The following is a 23,090-nucleotide window of genomic DNA, read 5'->3' as shown; positions in this document are numbered from 1 at the left end:
GAATCTCAATGTAGCCATTTAGGGCTGGTAATTCATAAAGGTCCCTTTTAGCGACATGATTTATGATCTGACATGACATTCAACCTTGGAGGCCTGGAAGGGAAAAATGAAGCTGAAAAATTGAGTTTCATTCCAGCAAGTTGTGAATTCTCCTGAGATTTGCGGCACGATCCACCGGCCACGTCGCGCTCTCGTTTAAATGCGGTGCAGCCCGCGAATGCGGGGAGAGCCCTCTCACGGATTTCCCAACAATCTTTGCACCTCGCGGGATTTTGGAATCTGAAACACGCCCATAAAGGGCGTGACCAAATAGCGCACGCACCGAAGCTGATTTTAAACTGGCTTAGGTAACCTTGCTCGGTATCCACCGGCTTCCCCAGCGAGGCTGCAGCTAGGTGCCATTCAGCACTGGTCCACACAAACATGGTCCACGGGGGTCATCCACGCTATTGGGGAAGCCAGTGTGGTCAGGGTAAATGCAGGGTGGCTCCCTGGCCCTCCACCTGCAACGTGGGCTCCTTGGTACTGCCCAGCTGGCACCTTTGGCACTGCCACCCTGGCACTGCCAAGTTGCCTGGGTGGCACTGTTAAGCTGGCAGGAGCACTGTCCGGGTGTCTGGGTGGCAGTGCAAGGGTGCATGTGCCAGGGTGTCACTGCCAAGGGCCAGGGGGCAAGAGAGGCAATGCCCATGAAAGGAGGGTGGAGAAAGGAATTGAAGGGTGGCGTGTGCCAGGCAGGTAAGTAGGGGCATCTGGGAGGTTCGAAGGGTGATGCTTGGGGGTCCTGGGAATTGAATCTGGGTTTCTGGAGCTGTGAGGCAGCAGGACTAACCAGTGTGCCCATGTTTAGTATTTTACTCCCAGATACCAATTAATTGCTTTTGCAATTATTAAATTTACTGATACAGGTAACGTTGAATGTCAGTTGAAGCTGTGACTCAGATTTGCAACTTTTTAGTTCAACACTACCAGGTAGTCTCATGAAGTTGTAACTTGAAATCCTCCAAATTAGGTACGGTCGTTATTAAATAGTTTCTCCGATGAGAAGGAAAGGTTGAAGTTCAGTTTATTAAATAGCCAAAAATGGTCATGCTTTCTGTCCAGAGGCTAATTAAACTTTTTGGTATTTTGTGAAAAGAGATGGCAGGTTACAAGAACATGACCAGATATTGGCCTTGAATCATACACCATTGGATGAGAACATATCCCATCAAGGAGCCATTGCACTGCTTCAGCAGACCAAAGGATATGTGCATTTGGTAGTTGCCAGAGGATCTCTTCAAAGAAAGTCTGCTAATCTAACAGAAATGCCAGATTTATCCCTTGCTTCAGAATCAGTAAGTTCTGTAGCCTATCTTTTCTTATGTGCTGGTCCTGTTAAATATATTCTTGTGTCTAACATTCATTGTCTATCAATAGTTTCTTTTAAAGTTTCAGTGAATCTTCTGCAGATTGTAGTAAAATTTGGTTATGCCAATGTACAATGTTGGATTTTATTGATTTCATTGTGAACAATACAATGTTTTAACATCTATCGCAAAATAGATTTTGCAAAACAACAGACATCGCAAAACAAAATTGTACTCAAAAGCAAAATTACTCGTCGAGTCTGGCCAGTCTACTTCAATTTTTTCTGAAGTGTAATGCTCAAACTTAATCCCTTTTCAGTTTACTTCATTGCCTGACCTAAATAACTACATGTGAAATTATGAAGACAATTCTGATTGTCAAAGAGACATGAGCACAATCTCTCTGAGATCAATCTAGCATTTTCCAGTTATTGGGTTACATGCTTAATGAGCTAAATTTTTATTGTAACCTCCAACTTGTGATTTTGTGGACGTAGTTTGATGTTTATGGCAGATGATATTCTTATTCTGAAATAAATGTAGCAAATGTTGTTAGAATTCAATGTCTACTTACATTTGTATGATATGACAAATCGAATGTTCAAATCTTGCCAAAATTTAGAGTTTAACTGATTTACAGTATTGAAATCACTGTAGGTCTTTAAAAAAAATGGTGTTTTGATACATTTAGACTGATTTAATTTAGCTGCATGCAGCCGAAGTGATCCCAAATTAATCCTTTAAACTGTTTGACAGAGATATAACCATCAGGCAGATTCAAACGCTGGATTAGCAAATAATACCAAAGTTTATTGAATAAAGGATAACATAAAGCAACAATACACTTATCAATTAACTCAAGGAGCAAAAGAACAAAAAGGTATACTTATCAAAAATACATTACAGATTGCCCTATCCGGGGTCCATGCAACATGAATTCTACATCTGTCCCTAGGCCTACATTATCTGTTATCATGCCAATGGGAATTCTATCTGTGCTCTGAGAATACATAAACCATATGATTCCCGACACCATCTTTTGTGCCTAATTCTGGCATCATCCCACCTTGATTCAAAGTTGCTGTTCACAACCACTGGTCAGGTAGACTCCTTCTTTAGGCCCAATACTAGACTAGTCAAGGATAGTGTTTTCCAGTAGGGTCCTTACCAGAATAATAGCTGCAGGTGTTCAAAACAGAAAATGACTTTCTTATACATGGGCAGCACGGTAGCATGGTGGTTAGCACTATGGCTTCACAGCTCCAGGGTCCCAGGTTTGATTCCCGGCTTGGGTCATTGTCTGTGCGGAGTCTGCACATTCTCCCCGTGTATACGTGGGTTTCCTCCGGTGCTCCGGTTTTCTCCCACAAGTCCCGAAAGACGTGCTATTAAGTAATTTGGACATTCTGAATTTTCCCTCTGTGTACCCGAACAGGTGCCGGAACGTGGCAACTAGGGGCTTTTCATAATAACTTCATTGCAGTGTTAATGTAAGCCTACAATAAAGATTTATTAAAAAATGATAGGTGGGATTTTCCACATCACCCGTGGTGTGTTTCTCACCGCTGTCAACTGCTGTCCCACTGCTGTCAACTGGGTTTCCCGTTCTACCTGCCGACAGGCGGGACTGGAAGATCTTGTTGGTGAGAACAACCGGGAAATTCAGGCCAAAATGTCAGCACAAAATGGTGGCTTGACATTGTTAACCTATTGCAGAAAAAATGTATTTGTAAAAGCCTCTAAAAATAGTCAAGTAAAATCCTACTAAAATTAAATCTTAAATTTTGGCCAGCCTACAAAACTTTGAAAAGTAACTCTTTTGTGGGTGATGAAGTGGGATTGGAGGGGAGAGATAGTGTGGTAGTTGGGATAAAGGCCGAAAGGAGATAAAATGGCTGGGGGTGAACTGGTGGAATTTACGCTGAGGGTTGAATACAGAGGAGTCTGTTACGTGAAATCTAACTCTATCAGGAAGTCCTCTTGGTGGACGGAGGCTTGCATTCAAAACTCAGATCACTGGGGGTGGCCTGATTGTTCAGCCAGTAAGTCAGCACTGGAAAATTTATCGAGAGGTACAGAGATAGAACAAGAACAAAGAACAAAGAAATGTACAGCACAGAAACAGGCCCTTCGGTCCTCCAAGCCCGTGCCGACCATGCTGCCCGACAGTATCTGAGGTTATTGCAGGTTCGATCTCCAGGTAAATCAATATGCAGTGGGGTTTTCTAAGGTCACTGGGTCTGTAACGACTTAGACCAGGCCTTCGAGATTGACCAATTGGAATACGACTTCCCTGATTAGTGGACCAATCAGGGGATCTCTTTGTGTATGACAGGGAGTGTCAGATCCTCTGCACTCCCAGTGTAGATAGCAAGCTGAATGCACATGGTTGTACTGCTGTTGGTTTTGATAATCAAAGGGATTCTGGTGAAGGCACTTCTGCCTCCATGGACTTATTACAATCTATACCTTATTTTTTTCATTTACTCATTCTTTCATGGGACATGGACATTGCTGGCCAGGCCAGCATTTATTTCCTTTGAACTAAATGGCTTGCTGAGCAATTTCAGAGGGCAGTTACGAGTCACCAATATTGTTGTGGGCCTGGAGTTACATGATGACTTGACCAGAGAAGGACAGCAGATTTTCTTCCCTAAAACACATTAATGTAGTTGAGTTGACCGTGAAGTTTGAAAAGTTGATTCTGTGACTAGCATTCTGAAACAGGTTACTGAGCATGTTATGGAATTGAAACTAATTCTAAATCAAAACTCAATATGATGTAAAGTCCAAGTTCCAGGGTATCGTATTTAGGGGTGGGGGGGGTACTCCCACCCTCGGAAGCTCACAGGTATTTCCCCACTGGGTCACTGTTTGTGCGGAGTCTGCACGTTCTCCCCGCGTCTGCGTGGGTTTCCTCCGGGTGCTCCAGTTTCCTCCCACAGTCCAAAGACGTGCAGGTTAGGTGGATTGGCCATGACAAATTGCCCTTAGTGATCAAAAAGGTTGGGAGGGATTATTGGGTTACAGGGATAGGGTGGAAGTGGGGACTTAGGTGGGTCGGTGCAGACTCGATGGGCCATATGGCCTCTTTCTGCACTGTATGTTCTGTATTAATGTAAGGTTTGTAAGCAATTTCCCAGAAATGCAAACTTCCCATGGTCAATTACCCCGCATTAGGAACCATCTGAAAATGTGATATATAATTGCAAACTTCAGATGATTCCGACTATGTTATGTCAATAGTTACCTTAAAGAAATGAGAAGAATTCTAATTTCTGGGTAAGTATAGCACAAACCGACAATACCCCCCCCCCCCGGCCAGGGGATGACCCCAACCCTCAATCCATGGGATTCCCCCATCCCCATGGGGACTCACTCTTCTTCCCATGTCCTCCTGCAAGTCGAACTATCACAACCCCGCGCCCCAGTGTCTTCCCCCTATACGAGGCCCGATCCACCCCCAATCACAACCGGCCAGAGCCAACCCTCATCTTGAGGCCCAACCTGACCTTGCACCCCATTCCTGTGTCAACCTGGCACCCCCCACCCCCCCCAGACAGCTGCCTGAATTTGGTGTTCATATTAACTTTTATTAGGTATCGCTGGATAGCAGTCAAGGGCTGGGTATTGTTTTCTTTGTTCCTTTTGCTCAGACTGACTGCCCAGACTGAGATTATTTAACTTAACACAGAGCCTGAATTGAATCCAGGAGATCTTTCTCAATATGCCCCACTGGATGAGCAGACATTTTCTCCAGCTAAATATTGGGAAGATAGGCATCATCTTCTTCATCGTCACTTCCTAGCCATTGATGCACTCCCTGGCAACTGTCTGTAAGATGATTTGCAACCTTGGCATCATATTTGAGCTTCCGACCACAAATTTGCTTTATCACCAAGACTGCTTACTTCCAGCTGTATAACATCACTGACTCCATATCTGCCTAGTTCATCTGTTGCTGAAATTTCCATCCATTTAATTGTTATTTCTAAATATGTTTGTTGCAAAGTCTTCCTGGTTGGCCTCCCATCTTGAGCTCATCCAAAATTCAGATATCCATATCGTAACTTGTGCCAAGTCTTGGTTACCCGTCTCTCCTGGGTTCACTAACTCAAGGACCCATCTCCTTTACACATAGGCCAGGGTCATTAAACTTATCATATGGCAGCTAGTATTGTAAAAAGAAATGTATCCTGGGCGGGATTCTCCGCCGGTGTTATTCTCCATTTTGCCGGCATCCGGGGGTTTCCCGACAATGGGAAACCCCATTGACCAGCCAGCGAAACGGAGAATCCTGCCGGCGGGTCGGGACAGAAATGTGGCGGGGTGGAGAATCCAGCCCCTTTTTTCCCTGACTCTACTCTGCTTTGAAGGAGTTACCCGATGGATGTTTCTCCTCATGTTTCTTTGTCAACCGGGCTTGGCAGATCCCTGCAACAATGTGGAGTTGGAATTTACAAGCCTAATGGCAATCCACCAATCATTACCGCTGTGCGGAAGATCACCGAATATGTCAAGTGATTGAACATTTTTGTCTCCATTGAAGTTCCTAAAATGCTTTACCATGTTAAAGGCACTATTTAAAGTCAAATTGTTGGCTTATTTTCTCAATGAGCTTGTTGTATTCGTGCACATCCTATTTCATCAAGAGTCAGTCCAACGTTTGAGTGCTTGAACTGACTCAGAATGCATCATATGAGCTTATGACGAGATATAAATAAGTTATTCTTGAATGAAATTTAGGAATATAAACCAGAAGTTAATCAAACTCTTTTTTTTGTTCCAGATTTTGGGTTATATACCTTCTTTTGTCTACATTAATTAACAAAGAGCACATTCAGTTCATCAGAATAACAGCAATTAGTCGTTAAACAAGGCGGGCCCACCAGCAACAGATTTTTGAAAAACACTCTATTCTTTGTAGTTTCAGTGCTCTAGTAGGGTCATCCTCGGCATCAAATAGAAACAAGAGCAAAATTTGTATTTCACTAGCTAAAGGCAAGATTTATGCTTGTTAGTGATTTAAGACTGGCAGCACGGTAGCATAGTGGTTAGCACAGTTGCTTCACAGCTCCAGGATCCTAGGTTCGATTCCCGGCTTGGGTCACTGTCTGTGCGGATACTGCACATTCTTCCCGTGTCTGCGTGGGTTTCCTCCTAGTGCTCCGGTTTCCTCCCACTATCCAAAGATATGCAGGTTAGGTGGATTGGCCATGATAAATTGCCCCTAATGTCTTAAAAAAAAGGTTTGGTGGGGTTACTGAGTTACGAGAATAGAGTGGAGGCGTGGGCTGAAGTGGGGTGCCCTTTCCAAGGGCCGGTGCGGCCTCAATGGGCTGAATGGCCTCCTTCTGCACTGTAAATTCTATGATTCTATGAAGACATTCCGATGGCAATGTTTGGATTTGTTTGGCTCAGTTTTACACTGAACAGTGGATTTCTCTTCTGACTTATCAGAGGAAACCTAATCTGTGATGCATTACTGCCTTAGAATGTACTTCTGGCTGTTACTCAAATGATGCAATTTTTACAATTAACAGTTTATTGTTTCCTTTTGGTCAGTGTGCTGTGGTGGACAGCGATGAACAGCAGCCTCCTTGAACTTAATCACCTGATTAACCAGTAGTGTTGTCAGTATTTCTTTCCCTAAATGATATGTTGAACTATCAAAGCTATATTTTTCAAATAAACAACTTTAAAATCCTTGTACAAAGCCTCGTATAGTACGGCAGGACATTTTAGTTTCATCACCATTTATTGTTGAGTCTGTGGGTGACATGGGTATTACTTTTTATATAATAGAAACTAATTCAGGTGTTTATGTGCACTAATACCTAATGTATTCACCAGTAAGAACAACTGTCTCAATAACCAATTTGTATTTAAAAAAAATGTTTGCAAGCTCTTGCTGAATTTCAGCCACATCTAAAAGGATTAATTTTGACAAATAAAAGTCTGGCATATTTTGCTATATAGTAAATGTTCTGTTTCCCATCTATTTAAGATTCAGTGGGGGCATGTAGAAGAAATTGAATTGGTCAGTGATGGATCAGGATTAGGATTTGGAATTGTAGGAGGCAAGCCAACTGGAGTAATTGTGAAAACAGTCGTACCAGGAGGGTTAGCTGATCAGGTAAACATTTCTCCTTTGCATTATTACCAAAGTTTGAGCGCCTACTATCTAAGACATTAGGTTATACTTATAAATGGTACAATGCCTTTCACAGAATAGATCCTGAATTGTATTGTCAGGGCATGTGGGTTATTTCCTTTAAGCAAAATTGTAAGCTGTCAGAACTTCTCCATCAGCTTAATGTTTCCATTGCATTAATATTCAAAAGGTAGAATTTCTTAAGCCTATTCCTTAGATTTTTACCAAATGAAAGACTCTAAAAGATTTACTGCTACCAACCTTTGGGTTCTTATATATCCAATTGCAATTGAAAAATACTTGGTCATCAGAAGAATTGGTATGAAACGTGATTTTTTTTTTCAGTTCATGATCATGTTAATTGCCAGGTACAGATTACAAGTAGAATGAAAGGTAGTTTATTGGAACTACTTCCCAGTTATGATAAATTTGTTGCTTATATATTGTATTATAATCTCTGCAGGGACCAATAATCTTTTTAAAAAATAAAAATAAAAATTCAAACTTCCAGTTAAGATTTGAAAGAATGACATCTGACAAGGGCCGGAATTTTCCAGCTATTGGGATTCTCTGTTCCCATCGGCAGCGCATCCACGCCCAAGGAGCTTGAAAATTTCCCTTACTTGCACTGAAGGGAGCTTCTCCAATATTCACACTGTGAAGAACAGTTCTAGGATTTGAAGTTACCATGCTGAGAAAAGAAAAGAGCAGAACTAAACCAATGGGAGCTGAGGGTTATTTTCGACTGATTCTGGAAGAATGATATGTCTACTTAAAGGATAATGTAACTTACACCTATGAAATATGTGTTTTAGTTATGTTAAGAATAAGAAGGGATATATTGTGTTCTGTATTAGGTTAGGTGGAGTTACGGGGGTAGGGTGGGTGGGTAGCTCCTTTGGAGGGCCGGTGCAGACTGATGAGGCTGAATGGCCTCCTTCTGCACTGTAGGGATTCTATGATTCAATAAACACGTTATTATGGTCCTTGAGTGTCTGACACCTTGAGGAGTGAATTATCTGTTACTATCCAGACACATTTTCAATACTGGCCTATTAGCTGGAAAGCGGTGATATGTGGTTACAGCCGTCTCATGTGCTATCAAAGCACCCTTGTCGTGTCAGAGTTCTTCTTTGGCCATTGTTTTCGCAGCTGTAACTTGCAGTCCCAAGCTTCCCAGGAACTTTGTTGCACTCAGTGATTTTTGACCCCTTCACTTGTATGTTTCATTAAGATCAACTTTCCTTCTTCTAAACTCCAATGAGTATAGGCTTAACCTTTCATCATAAGACAATCCTTTCAACTCCGGTATCAGCATACTGAACCTTCTTTGAACTGCTTTCAATGCAAGTCTACGCCTCTTCAAGTAAGGATATCTAAATTGTATGCAGTATTCCAGATGCGGTCTCACCAATGCCCTGTACTGTTGTAGCAAGACTTCCTTACTTTTCTACTCCATTCCCCTGCAATGAAGGTTGCCTTCCTAATTACTTGCTCTGCCTGAATGCTAACTTTTTTGTGATTCATGTACAAGGACACCCAAGATCCCTTTGCACTGCAGAATTCTGAAGTCTCTCAATTTAAATAGTATCCTACTTTTCCATTCTTTCTGCCATATAATTTTTCCACCTTTTATTTCATCTACCATATTTTTGTCCACTCATTTAACCTATCTAAATTCCTTTGCAGACTTTTTGTATCCTCCTCGTAACTTGCTTTCCTACCAATCTTTGTATCATCAGCAAATGTGGCTCTGATACAGTTTGTCTTTCCATCTAAGTTATTAATATATATTGTAAATAGTTGAGGCCCGGTACTGATCCCTTCAATATCCACCAGTTACAGTTTACCAACCTGAAAATGATCCATTTATTCTGATTTCCTGTTTCCTGTATGTTAGTCAGTCTTCTGTTCATTCAATTGCATTATCCCCAACACCTAAACTCTTAAGTAACCTTATATGTGACACCTTTTTGAATGCCTTTTGGAAAACCAAATACAATTTATCTCCTTAATCAGTCCTCATTATTTCATGTTTCCAAATTGTATACAGGAATTTAAAGGTTTTATTGCATGTTTTTTAGGATGGAAGACTTCGAACAGGCGATCATATACTCCAGATCGGAGGCATTGATGTCCAGGGAATGGGAAGTGAACAGATTGCTCAGGTTTTGAGAAACTGTGGTAATCGCGTCCACATGGTGGTTGCAAGAGATCCATATGAAGACTTTTCTTTCAAATCTCCTGTAGTTATTCCTGCCATGATGCCCCCTCAGGAGCATTCTAATGCTGTAAGTACTATTGAATAACAGTAGTGCAATTATTATATAACTTATATATTCACTAAAGTGAGGATTGATCCAATTAAAAATTGGGATATTTTCCTCTTTATTGTATTAAAGAGGAAGGCAAGTCTTTCAAACAAATCCTCTCCAAATGAAAGAAGTGTAGAAGGGGTTTGAGTTTCAATTTATTTCTATTGCTACTTCAAGATCAAGATTTTTATTCAAAAAAGGGTTATTGGTGAACTGACCTGAAGAGATTGTGGGAACTCAAATAACATCACTATTAATCTGAAGTGCAACCCATCAAAAATGATCATCCAGCCACCATTGGCCATTTTGTCAAGACTTCCTTTTTCTCTGCCAGCTGTTTGGTACAGCACTGAAAGTGTTGAGGTAATTTTGAGTATGCTCATAAATGGAATCATACAATATTTCAGGCCAGTTCCCATCAATTATGTGTTGGTGTTTCTCCATATGAGAGACTTCAGTCTAATTCTACTTCCCTACCTTTTGCACCTTATATCTTTTAATATTCCAGTGGAGTGAGAGGGAGCATTAATTTTCTTTCCACAAAACTAACATCTCTTCCCCATCTGAGAAATATTGTCCAGTGCCAGTTTGGAGCTGAATGCTTCTGTTTCAACTAGAATTCTCACTGGCCTTTGGTGAACTGAGATTAAAAGGAGTACTATGGATAGTTGAGCTTCAAAGAGTTGGCTAGAGATGGTTTTCCAGATGTAGTGGCGAGGGTTTAGAGGAAAAAACACTGTCTTGTGGTGCTGAGCAGAAGTCTGAAGCTGTTGGTATTTGATTTCATGGTCTGTTAATGGTAGAGAAAGAGTTTGTGAATTGTGGATCCCTGTAGGTGAATGGTTAATTTCTTTTGTATTTGCTTTGCATGTGGATATGAAATTGGGCCTTTCCTTTCAATGTTGTCCAATTTATTTTTCATGAATTGTAAAAATTTGGCAGTCACTTTTTCAGGCTGTTTCCTGGGTTTAGACATAACTGGAGGTCATAATTTACATTTTGATGGGTATTTTGTAAGTTCAATTTGTTAGAATTATAGAATCCCTACAGTGCAGAAGGAGACAATTCGGCCCATTGAGCCTGCACTGACCATTCGAAAGAGCATGCCACTCCCCTGCTCTATCCCCGTAACCTCACATAATCTTTGGACGTGAAGGAGGAATTTCACATGAGCAATCCACCTAACAAGCACATCTTTGGACTGTGGGAGGAAACCGGAACACCCGAAGGAAACCCATGCAGACATGGGGAGAATGTGCAAACTCCAAGGATTCTATGCAAAGCAAGAGATGAAATTGCAGAGCCGTTGGAATGATCTGTTCGTCCTCACTGTCAACAGGGGTGGTACCAGGAGATTGGAGAGTGGCGAATGTCATGCCCAGTTCAAAAAAGGGAATAGGGATAACCCTGGGAATTACAGACCAGTTAGTCTTACTTCGGTGGTAGGCAAAGTAATGGAAAGGATACTGAGGGATAGGATTTCTGAGCATCTGGAAAGACACTGCTTGATTAGGGATAGTCAGCACGGATTTGTGAGGGGTAGGTCTTGCCTCACAAGTCTTATTGAATTCTTTGAAGAGGTGACCAAGCACGTGGATGAAGGATGAAGTGTACATGGATTTTAGTAAGACATTTGATAAGGTTCCCCATGGTAGGCTTATGCAGAAAGTAAGGAGGCATGGGATAGTGGGAAATATGGCCAGTTGGATAACAAACTGGCTAACCGATAGAAGTCAGAGAGTGGTGGTGGATGGCAAATATTCAGCCTGGAGCCCAGTTACCAGTGGCGAACTGCAGGGATCAGTTCTGGGTCCTCTGCTGTTTGTGATTTTCTTTTTTTTTTAATAAATATTTTATTGAAAATTTTTGGTCAACCAACACAGTACATTGTGCATCCTTTACACAATATTATAACAACACAAATAACAATGACCTATTTTATAAACAAAAAATGAATAAATAATAAATAACAAAAATGAAAACTAACCCTAATTGGCAACTGCCTTATCACAAGTAACACTCTCCAAAAATATAATTTAACAGTCCAATATATAATTATCTGTAGCAACGACCTATACATATTATACAGTATATATTAACAACGCTGAGAGTCCTTCTGGTTCCTCCTCCCCCCCCGGATCCTGGGCTGCTGCTGCTGCCTTCTTTTTTCCATTCCATCTATCTTTCTGCGAGGTATTCGACGAACGGTTGCCACCGCCTGGTGAACCCTTGAGCCGACCCCCTTAGGACGAACTTAATCCGCTCTAGCTTTATAAACCCCGCCATGTCATTTATCCAGGTCTCCACCCCCGGGGGCTTGGCTTCTTTCCACATTAGCAATATCCTGCGCCGGGCTACTAGGGACGCAAAGGCCAAAACATCGGCCTCTCTCGCCTCCTGCACTCCCGGCTCTTGTGCAACCCCAAATATAGCCAACCCCCAGCTTGGTTCGACCCGGACCCCTACTACTTTTGAAAGCACCTTTGTCATCCCCATCCAAAACCCCTGTAGTGCCGGGCATGACCAAAACATATGGGTATGATTCGCTGGGCTTCTCGAGCACCTCGCACACCTATCCTCCACCCCCAAAAATTTACTGAGCCGTGCTCCAGTCATATGCGCCCTGTGTAATACCTTAAACTGAATCAGGCTTAGCCTGGCACATGAGGACGACGAGTTTACCCTGCTTAGGGCATCTGCCCACAGCCCCTCCTCGATCTCCTCCCCCAGCTCTTCTTCCCATTTCCCTTTTAGTTCATCTACCATAGTCTCCCCTTCGTCCCTCATTTCCCTATATATATCTGACACCTTACCATCCCCCACCCATGTCTTTGAGATCACTCTGTCCTGCACCTCTTGTGTCGGGAGCTGCGGGAATTCCCTCACCTGTTGCCTCGCAAAAGCCCTCAGTTGCATATACCTGAATGCATTCCCTTGGGGCAACCCATATTTCTCGGTCAGCACTCCCAGACTCGCGAACTTCCCATCCGCAAACAGATCTTTCAGTTGCGTTATTCCTGCTCTTTGCCACATTCCATATCCCCCATCCATTCCCCCCGGGGCAAACCTATGGTTGTTTCTTATCGGGGACCCCCCCCAAGGCTCAAGTCTTTCCCCTATGCCGTCTCCACTGTCCCCAAATCTTCAGTGTAGCCACCACCACCGGGCTTGTGGTGTAGTTCCTCGGTGAGAACGGCAATGGGGCTGTCACCATAGCCTGTAGGCTAGTCCCCCTACAGGACGCCCTCTCTAATCTCTTCCACGCCGCTCCCTCCTCCTCACCCATCCACTTACTTACCATTGAAATATTAGCGGCCCAATAATACTCACTTAGGCTCGGTAGTGCCAGCCCCCCCCCTATCCCTGCTACGCTGTAAGAATCCCTTCCTCACTCTCGGGTCTTCCCGGCCCACACAAAACCCATGATGCTCTTTTCAATCCTTTTAAAAAAAGCCTTCGTTATCACCACCGGGAGGCACTGAAACACAAAGAGGAATCTCGGGAGGACCACCATCTTAACCGCCTGCACCCTCCCTGCCAGTGACAGGGATACCATATCCCATCTCTTGAAATCCTCCTCCATTTGTTCCACCAACCGTGTTAAATTTAACCTATGCAATGTGCCCCAATTCTTGGCTATCTGGATCCCCAGGTAACGAAAGTCCCTTGTTACCTTCCTCAACGGTAGGTCCTCTATTTCTCTACTCTGCTCCCCTGGATGCACCACAAACAACTCACTTTTCCCCATGTTCAATTTATACCCTGAAAAATCTCCAAACTCCCCAAGTATCCGCATTATTCCTGGCATCCCCTCCGCCGGGTCTGCCACGTATAGTAGCAAATCGTCCGCATACAAAGATACCCGGTGTTCTTCTCCTCCTCTAAGTACTCCCCTCCACTTCTTGGAACCCCTCGACGCTATCGCCAGGGGCTCAATCGCCAGTGCAAACAATAATGGGGACAGAGGGCATCCCTGCCTTGTCCCTCTATGGAGCCGAAAATATGCAGATCCCCGTCCATTCGTGACCACGCTCGCCATTGGGGCCCTATACAACAGCTGCACCCATCTAACATACCCCTCTCCAAAACCAAATCTCCTCAACACCTCCCACAAATAATCCCACTCCACTCTATCAAATGCTTTCTCGGCATCCATCGCCACTACTATCTCCGTTTCCCCCTCTGGTGGGGCCATCATCATTACCCCTAACAGCCTCCGTATATTCGTGTTCAGCTGTCTCCCCTTCACAAACCCAGTTTGGTCCTCGTGGACCACCCCCGGGACACATTCCTCTATTCTCATCGCCATTACCTTGGCCAGGATCTTGGCATCTACATTTAGGAGGGAAATAGGTCTATAGGACCTGCATTGTAGCGGGTCCTTTTCCTTCTTTAAGAGAAGCGATATCGTTGCTTCAGACATAGTCGGGGGCAGTTGTCCCCTTTCCTTCGCCTCATTAAAGGTCCTCGTCAATACCGGGGCGAGCAAGTCCACATATTTTCTATAGAATTCGACTGGGAATCCATCCGGTCCCGGGGCCTTTCCTGCCTGCATGCTCCTAATTCCTTTCACCACTTCTTCTACCTCGATCTGTGCTCCCAGTCCCACCCTTTCCTGCTCTTCCACCTTGGGAAATTCCAGCCGATCCAAGAAGCCCATCATTCTCTCCCTCCCATCCGGGGGTTGAGCTTCATATAATTTTTTATAAAATGTCTTGAACACTCCATTCACTCTCTCCGCTCCCCGCTCCGTCTCTCCTTCCTCATCCCTCACTCCCCCTATTTCCCTCGCTGCTCCCCTTTTCCTCAATTGGTGTGCCAGCAACCTGCTCGCCTTCTCCCCATATTCGTACTGTACACCCTGTGCCTTCCTCCATTGTGCCTCTGCAGTGCCCGTAGTCAGCAAGTCAAATTCTACATGTAGCCTTTGCCTTTCCCTGTACAGTCCCTCCTCCGGTGCTTCCGCATATTGTCTGTCCACCCTCAAAAGTTCTTGCAGCAACCGCTCCCGTTCCTTACTCTCCTGCTTCCCTTTATGTGCCCTTATTGATATCAGCTCCCCTCTAACCACCGCCTTCAACGCCTCCCAGACCACTCCCACCTGGACCTCCCCATTATCATTGAGTTCCAAGTACTTTTCAATGCACCCCCTCACCCTTAGACACACCCCCTCATCTGCCATTAGTCCCATGTCCATTCTCCAGGGTGGGCGCCCTCCTGTTTCCTCCCCTATCTCCAAGTCTACCCAGTGTGGAGCGTGATCTGAAATGGCTATAGCCGTATACTCCGTTCCCCTCACCTTCGGGATCAATGCCCTTCCCAGCACAAAAAAGTCTATTCGTGAGTAGACTTTATGGACATAGGAGAAAAACGAGAACTCCTTACTCCTAGGTCTGCTAAATCTCCACGGGTCCACACCTCCCATCTGCTCCATAAAATGTTTAAGTACCTTGGCTGCTGCCGGCCTCCTTCCAGTCCTGGACTTCGACCTATCCAGCCCTGGTTCCAACACCGTATTAAAATCTCCCCCCATTATCAGCTTTCCCATCTCTAGGTCCGGAATGCGTCCTAGCATCCGCCTCATAAAATTGGCATCATCCCAGTTCGGGGCATATACGTTTACCAAAACCACCGTCTCCCCCTGTAGTTTGCCACTCACCATCACGTATCTGCCCCCGTTATCCGCCACTATAGTCTTTGCCTCGAACATTACCCGCTTCCCCACTAATATAGCCACCCCCCTGTTTTTCGCATCTAGCCCCGAATGGAACACCTGCCCCACCCATCCTTTGCGTAGCCTAACCTGGTCTATCAGTTTCAGGTGCGTTTCCTGTAACATAACCACATCTGCCTTAAGTTTCTTAAGGTGTGCGAGTACCCGTGCCCTCTTTATCGGCCCATTCAGCCCTCTCACGTTCCACGTGATCAGCCGGGTTGGGGGGCTTACTACCCCCCCCCCCCCCCTTTGTCGATTAGCCATCACCTTTTTCCAGCTCCTCACCCGGTTTCCACGCAGCTGTATCTCCCCCAGGCGGTGCCCCCCCGCCCATCCCCTCCCATACCAGCTCCCCCCTCTCCCCAGCAGCAGCAACCCAGTAATTCCCCCCTCCCACCCCCCCCCCCCCCCCGCTAGATCCCCCGCTAGCGTAATTACTCCCCCCATATTGCTCCCAGAAGTCAGCAAACTCTGGCCGACCTCGGCTTCCCCCCGTGACCTCGGCTCGCACCGTGCGACGCCCCCTCCTTCCTGCTTCTCTATTCCCACCATGATTATCATAGCGCGGGAACCAAGCCCGCGCTTCTCCCTTGGCCCCGCCCCCAATGGCCAACGCCCCATCTCCTCCACCTCCCCTCCTCCCCCATCACCACCTGTGGAAGAGAGAAAAGTTACCACATCGCAGGATTAGTACATAAAACTCCTCTTTCCCCCCTTTTTAACCCCCCTCTTTGCCCCCCACATTCGCCCCACCACTTTGTTCAAACGTTCTTTTTAATAACCCGCTCATTCCAGTTTTTCTTCCACAATAAAAGTCCACGCTTCATCCGCCGTCTCAAAGTAGTGGTGCCTCCCTCGATATGTGACCCACAGTCTTGCCGGTTGCAGCATTCCAAATTTTATCTTCTTTTTATGAAGCACCGCCTTGGCCCGATTAAAGCTCGCCCTCCTTCTCGCCACCTCCGCACTCCAGTCTTGATAAACGCGGATCACCGCGTTCTCCCATTTACTGCTCCGAGTTTTCTTTGCCCATCTAAGGACCATTTCTCTATCCTTAAAACGGAGGAATCTCACCACTATGGCTCTGGGAATTTCTCCTGCTCTCGGCCCTCGCGCCATCACTCGGTATGCTCCCTCCACCTCCAACGGACCCGCCGGGGCCTCCGCTCCCATTAACGAGTGCAGCATCGTGCTCACATATGCCCCGACATCCGCTCCCTCCACACCTTCAGGAAGACCAAGAATCCTCAGGTTGTTCCTCCTTGCGTTGTTCTCCAGTGCCTCCAACCTTTCCACACATCGTTTCTGATGTGCCTCATGCGTCTCCGTCTTCACCACCAGGCCCTGTATGTCGTCCTCATTCTCGGCTGCCTTTGCCTTCACGACCCGAAGCTCCCGCTCCTGGGTCTTTTGTTCCTCCTTTAGCCCATCGATCGCCTGTAGTATCGGGGCCAACAGCTCTTTCTTCATTTCCTTTTTGAGCTCTTCCACACAGCATTTCAAGAACTCTTGTTGTTCAGGGCCCCATGTTAAACTGCCACCTTCTGATGCCATCTTGGTTTTTGCTTGCCTTCCTTGCCGCTGTTCTAAAGGATCCACTGCAATCCGGCCACTTTCTCCTCCTTTTTTCATCCGTATCCAGGGGGGATTCCCTTCTGGTTTACCGCACAGTGTTTTTAGCCGTCAAAATTGCCGTTGGGGCTCCTATCAAGAGCCCAAAAGTCCGTTTCACCGGGAGCTGCCGAAACGTGTGACTCAGCTGGTCATCGCCGCACCCGGAAGCCTGTTTGTGATTTTCATTAATGACTTGGATGAGGGAGTTGAAGGGTGGGTCAGTAAATTTGCAGACGATACGAAGATTGGTGGAGTTCTGGATAGTGATGAGGGCTGTTGTCGGCTGCAAAGAGACATAGATAGGATGCAGAGCTGGGCTGAGAAGTGGCAGATGGAGTTTAACCCTGAAAAGTGTGAGGTTGTCCATTTTGTAAGGACAAATATGAATGCGGAATACAGGGTTAACGGTAGGGTTCTTGGCAATGTGGAGGAGCAGAGAGATTTTGGGGTCTATGTTCATAGATCTTTGAAAGTTGCCACTCAAGTGGTTAGAGCTGTGAAGAAGGCCTATGGTGTGCTAGCGTTCATTAGCAGAAAGATTGAGTTTAAGAGCCGTGAGGTGATGATGCAGCTGTACAAAACCTTGGTAAGGCCACATTTGGAGTACTGTGTGCAGTTCTGGTCGCCTCATTTTAGGAAGGATGTGGAAGCTTTGGAAAAGGTGCAAAGGAGATTTACCAGGATGTTGCCTGGAATGGAGAGTAGATCTTACGAGGAAAGGTTGAGGATGCTAGGCCTTTTCTCATTAGAACGGCGAAGGATGAGGGGGTAACTTGATAGAGGTTTATTAGATGATCAGGGGAATAGATAGAGTAGACAGTCAGATACTTTTTTCCCCGGGTGGAACAAACTATTACAAGGGGACATAAATTTAAGGTGAATGGTGGAAGATATAGAGGGGATGTCAGAGGTAGGTTCTTTACCCAGAGAGTAGTGGGGGCATGGAATGCACTGTCGTGGAAGTAGTTGAGTTGGAAACATGAGGGACCTTCAAGTGGCTATTGGATAGGTACATGGATTACGGTAGAATGATGGGGTGTAGATTAATTTGTTCTTAATCTCGGACCAAAGTTCGGCACAACATCGTGGGCCGATGGACCTGTTCTGTGCTGTATTTTTCTATGTTCTATGTTCCACATGGACAGTAACTTAAGGTCGGAATCAAACCCAGATGCCTGGCTCTGTAAGTTTGTTAAAGGACCCATTTATGGGGAGGACACTTTATGTTGAAACTACTTCTACTTCACCTTTCTCCTTCATCTCACTCATTTCTCAATAACTTTGTAAAATACATTAGTTGTTAACTTGTTTTTTTGTGGGAGTGTACTGCACACGAGAAGTCTTTCATGTTTGTCTATGAAGTCCCTTGAAGCAATTCATTGCTTCTGAAGAACTTTGAGATATTTTGAGGATGTAATACGTGTTATTTAAACAGAAGTCACTTCTTTCCTTTATGCTATATAATGTGTTCTTCTCATTTGACGTGTTACATTTTCCATTTCGCATATTTAGCAGGCTCTTGGAGTGAGATTTGCAATTAATGTATTTGCAGGCATTTAGTATGCAGACTTTCTCATTAGTGCAATTCTGTTACATATAGAAACCTCAAAATCTGCATGGTGAGATGTGGAACCAGCAGATCTCTGCCATGTTGTTAACTCAACATTATTACAATTCTGCATCTCTTCCTTGAGACTCTAACAACAAAGATGAAATATTTTTATTCAGAACTTCCATCTCACCGAGGAGGCTTTAGGCTAATCCATATCCAACAACCGACGCTGAAAACTCTGCTCATATTTTGACAAATTGCACAACAGCAGCTGAGATAATACCCAACATTCTAAATCAACCCACAACCTTTTTTTTAAGAAAAGCCAATTCATGTAAGCCACCAGCGTTAATGCATCCCTTAAACATTCCAGGATCCAGATCTGCATTTCCGCCAGTACTAATCAGTCATTCCTTGGGTGATGCCTTAAAGCTTTGTTGAAATCCATCCATTAGCTTTTGAATTGTTTATAGACTAACAAACTGAATCTATTTCCATTGTATAATTCTGCTAAACAGTCAGATTGATTTGAAGAGTAATTTGATAAACAATCAATTTATTTAAGTTAACGATGTATCTTTATGTTGTGTATAAGCTCAGTTATGTAAAAATCTTTTGGTAACATGTTCTGTTTGATCTTTGTAGATTACTGAAGATGATTATGATATTGATAATGTTGAACTCAAGAGAGATGGACAAAGTCTGGGAATTACAGTTGTTGGTTATGTTGGTGCATCCCATGGTGGTGAGTTCACAAATCAAACAGTTATGGACTAGAAAGAACCAGGAGGCCATTCTACATGACTTTGTATCTGGAATGTCATTCAGACCAGGTTTGTATGGTTATAGAGTGAGCAAGAGGCCAAACTACTGATACTGCAATGGGAAGGGAGACGGTTATCTGGAAACTTTGCACCAGGAGACAGTCACAAATCTTATGTCTTCTGATTTCATTAGTAGTCAGGGGCAGGAGGGTATGACTGCATGTGAGGCAGGTAGGGGAACTCGGAGGGCAGCGGTCCAGAAGGCTATGTTGCCTGCCTGGTGCCAGTGTTTCAGACATCGGCTCAGGGCTGCAGAGCAACATGGAGGGGGAGGATCCAGTCATCTTGGCCCATCTAGTTACCAACAACATAGGCAGGACAAGGAAAGAGCATGAGGAGCTTGGCACCAAATGAAGAAGCAGAATCTCCAAAGCTATAATCTCTGGATTATTACCTGAGCCATGTGCAGATTCGCAGAGGGCAAACCAGATTAGGGAAATGAATGCATGGCTCAAAAGACTGATGTGGCAAAAGTGGATTCCAGCTCAAGAACTACTGGCACCAGTAATGAGGAAAGTGAGGGCTGAACTGTTGGTACGGTCTACACTTGAACCATGCTGGGGCCAGTGTTCTAGTGAATCACAAAACTAGGGCAGTAGAGAGGATTTTAAGGTAAATAGTGGGGGCAAGGGATGAAATTTAGCAAGATGTGGTAAGTCAAAGAAAAGGCAAGAGAGAAAGCTGCCAATATGGGGAATGACAAACAGAACGTGACAGCTAAGGATAGAGAATACAAACCAAGAGTAAATCAGCAGATAAGATTAGAGGTCACAAAAATAATAGAAGGACAAAGCTTAAGGACCTTTATCTGAATGTACATAGCATTTGAAACAAAACAGATGAACTGATGGTGCAAACAGAATTAAGTAAGTATGATCTGATAGCCATTACAGGTACATGGCTGCAGGATGATATGAATTGGGACGTTAATACTGAAGGATACATAACATTTGGTAAGGGCAGAAAGCTAGGAGATGTTGGGATGACTCTGTTAACTAATAATACTATCAGCACAATAGACAGGGATGACCTAAAGTTAGGAATCACTTGTGAGAGTGGTATACAGGCACAGATTACCTACATGTTGGGACAGAGTCTAAAGGAAGAAATAATGCGAGCTGGTCAGGAAGGGAAGGTAATAATCATGGGGGATTTTAATCTACACATGGACTGGAAAAATCAGATGGACAAAGATAGCCTCGATGAGGAATTTATAGAATGTTTTGGGGATAGTTTCTCAGAACAGCAAGTGCTGGAGCCAACCAGAAAGCAGTCTATACTAAACCAGGTATCGTGCAATGAGATAGGATTAATTCATGACCTCATAGTGAAGGCACCCCTAGGTAGCAGCGACCATAAAATTATTGAATTTCACATTCAGTTTGAGGGCGAAAAAGAGTGGGTCCAAGACTAGCATTTTATACTTAAATAAAGACAAATAAAGGCATGAAAGCCGAGCTAACTAAAGTGAACTGGCAAATTAGGTTAATAAATAGGTCACTAGGAGCAGTGGCAGACATTTAAAGGGATATTTCAGAATGCACATAATAGATCCATTCAAATGCAAAAAAGAAATTTCAGGAGAGGACCTACAATCCATTGCTAACTAAAAATGTTGAAGGTAGTATTACACTTAAAGAAAAAGTATATATTTTCGCAAGATAAGTCGGAAGATTGGACAGAATATTTAAAAAAAACAGCAGAGAATGACTAAAAGATTAATAATGAGGGAATACGAAAGAAAGATAGCAGAAATATAAAAACAGATAGTAAGAGTTCCTATAGATACTTTTAAAACAAAAAAGGAGTTAACAAAGTGAGTGTCGGTCCTATAGAAAGTGAGTCTGGGGAAATAATAATGGAAAATAAGGCACAGATAAATTGAACAGGTACTTTGCATCAGTCTTCATAATAGGCGATATGAGTAACACCCCAGAAATAGCTGTAAATTTGGAGAAGGAAGGGAGGGTGGAACAGAGGAAAACTGCAATCTCCAGGGAAGTGGTAAAGAGCAAATTGTTAAAGCTGTGTGCTGACAAGTTGCCGGGCCCGATAGACTTCATCCTGGAGTCTCAAAAGAAGTGGTTTGTGAGATAGATGATGAGTTGATTGTAATTTTCTAAAATTCCCTAGATTTGGGGAAGGTTTCCAATAGATTGGATAATAGCAATTGCAAATTCAAAAAGGGAGGGAGACAGAAATCTGGAAACTACAGGCCAGTTAGCTTAACATCTGCCGTAGAGAAACATTGGAAGATATTATTAAAGCAGGGGACTTTAGATACATTTAAGGTAAACAGGCAAAATCAAAATGGTATTGCGAGATAGAAATCATATTTAACCAATTTACTGGAGTTCTTTGAAGAAGTAGCATATGCTGTGGATAAAGTGGAACTGGTGGATGTACTGGACTTAGATTTTAAGCAGGCTTTTGATAAAGTGCCACATCAAAGGTTACTGTGGAAAACAAAAGTTCATGGTGTTGGGGTGACATATTGGCATGAATACAAAATTGGCTACCTAACAGGAAACCGAGAATGGGCATAAAAACAAATTACTGCGGATGCTGGAATCTGAAACAAAAACAGAAAATACTGGACGATCTCAACAAGTCTGACAGTATCAAATCACTACAGTGCAGAAGGAAGCCATTCAGCCCATTGGGTACACTCCCTAGGGTCAGGCCCCCACCTTATCACCTTAACCCAGTGACTCCATCTAACCTAACCTCTAACCTTTTGGACACCAAGGGGCAATTGATCATGGCCAATCCACCTAAACTGCACATCTTTGGATTGTGAAAGGAAACCGGAGCAACCGGAGGAAACTCACGCAGACACGGGGAGAAAGTGCAAACACCACACAAATAGTCACCCGAGGCAGTAATTGAACCCGGGACCCTGGAGCTGTGAGGCAGCCGTGCTAACCACCGTGACACCGTGCCGCCATGCTGCATCTGTGGAAACAAAAGGGAGCAAACGTCTTGAGTCTGGTTGACTCTTTCTCAAAGCTCTTGTCAAAGATTCTTTATCAAAACAGGCATCAGTGGGTCATTTTCTGTCGCAAGATGTAATGAGTGATGTGCCACAGGGATCCATGCTGAGGCCTCAACCTTTCATTATTTTTACCAATGACTTAGATGAAGGGATCGAAAATATGGTTGCCGAATTTGCTGATGACACCAAGATATGTAGGAAAGTAAGTTGTGAATAGGACGTAAGGAGGCTGTAAAGGGATATAGGTAGGGTACGTGAGTGGGAAAATATATGACAAATGAAATATAATGTGGGAAAGGGATGAAGAATAAAAGAGGCACATATTATCTAAATGATGAGAGGTTGCAGAGCTCAGAAATGCCAAGGGATCTGCATGTCCTAATGCATGAATCACAAAAAGGTGCAGTAAGTAATTAGGAAAGCTACTAGAATGTTATTCTTTAATCCGAGAGAAATTTGACATAAAGGTAAGGGAGGTTATGTTTAATTTATATCGGACATCGGTAAGACCACTGGCTGAATTCTCTGTTTGGGAGACTATGTTCTCCTGCTGGAGATGAATCGCCTGATT

General features: G+C 44.0%; 1 protein-coding gene across 8 annotated transcripts in view; it reads left to right on the top strand.

Annotated features, from left to right (window-relative positions):
* The window catches only part of patj (PATJ crumbs cell polarity complex component), a 565,709-nt gene that overhangs the window by 40,242 nt on the left and 502,377 nt on the right, over positions 1-23,090 (top strand). For all 8 annotated transcript variants that reach the window (XM_072510952.1, XM_072510955.1, XM_072510950.1 and 5 more), the window contains 4 exons: positions 1,139-1,337; positions 7,357-7,485; positions 9,588-9,794; positions 19,346-19,445. In XM_072510952.1, the coding sequence (XP_072367053.1) occupies positions 1,139-1,337; positions 7,357-7,485; positions 9,588-9,794; positions 19,346-19,445 (635 nt within the window). The remainder of the gene's footprint in view (positions 1-1,138; positions 1,338-7,356; positions 7,486-9,587; positions 9,795-19,345; positions 19,446-23,090) is intronic.

Source organism: Scyliorhinus torazame, chromosome 7 (assembly GCF_047496885.1).
Source record: "Scyliorhinus torazame isolate Kashiwa2021f chromosome 7, sScyTor2.1, whole genome shotgun sequence".
Classification (NCBI taxonomy): domain Eukaryota; kingdom Metazoa; phylum Chordata; class Chondrichthyes; order Carcharhiniformes; family Scyliorhinidae; genus Scyliorhinus; species Scyliorhinus torazame.
The sequence above is the reverse complement of the archived record's forward strand: the minus strand, read 5'-3'. Positions and strand labels throughout refer to the sequence as shown.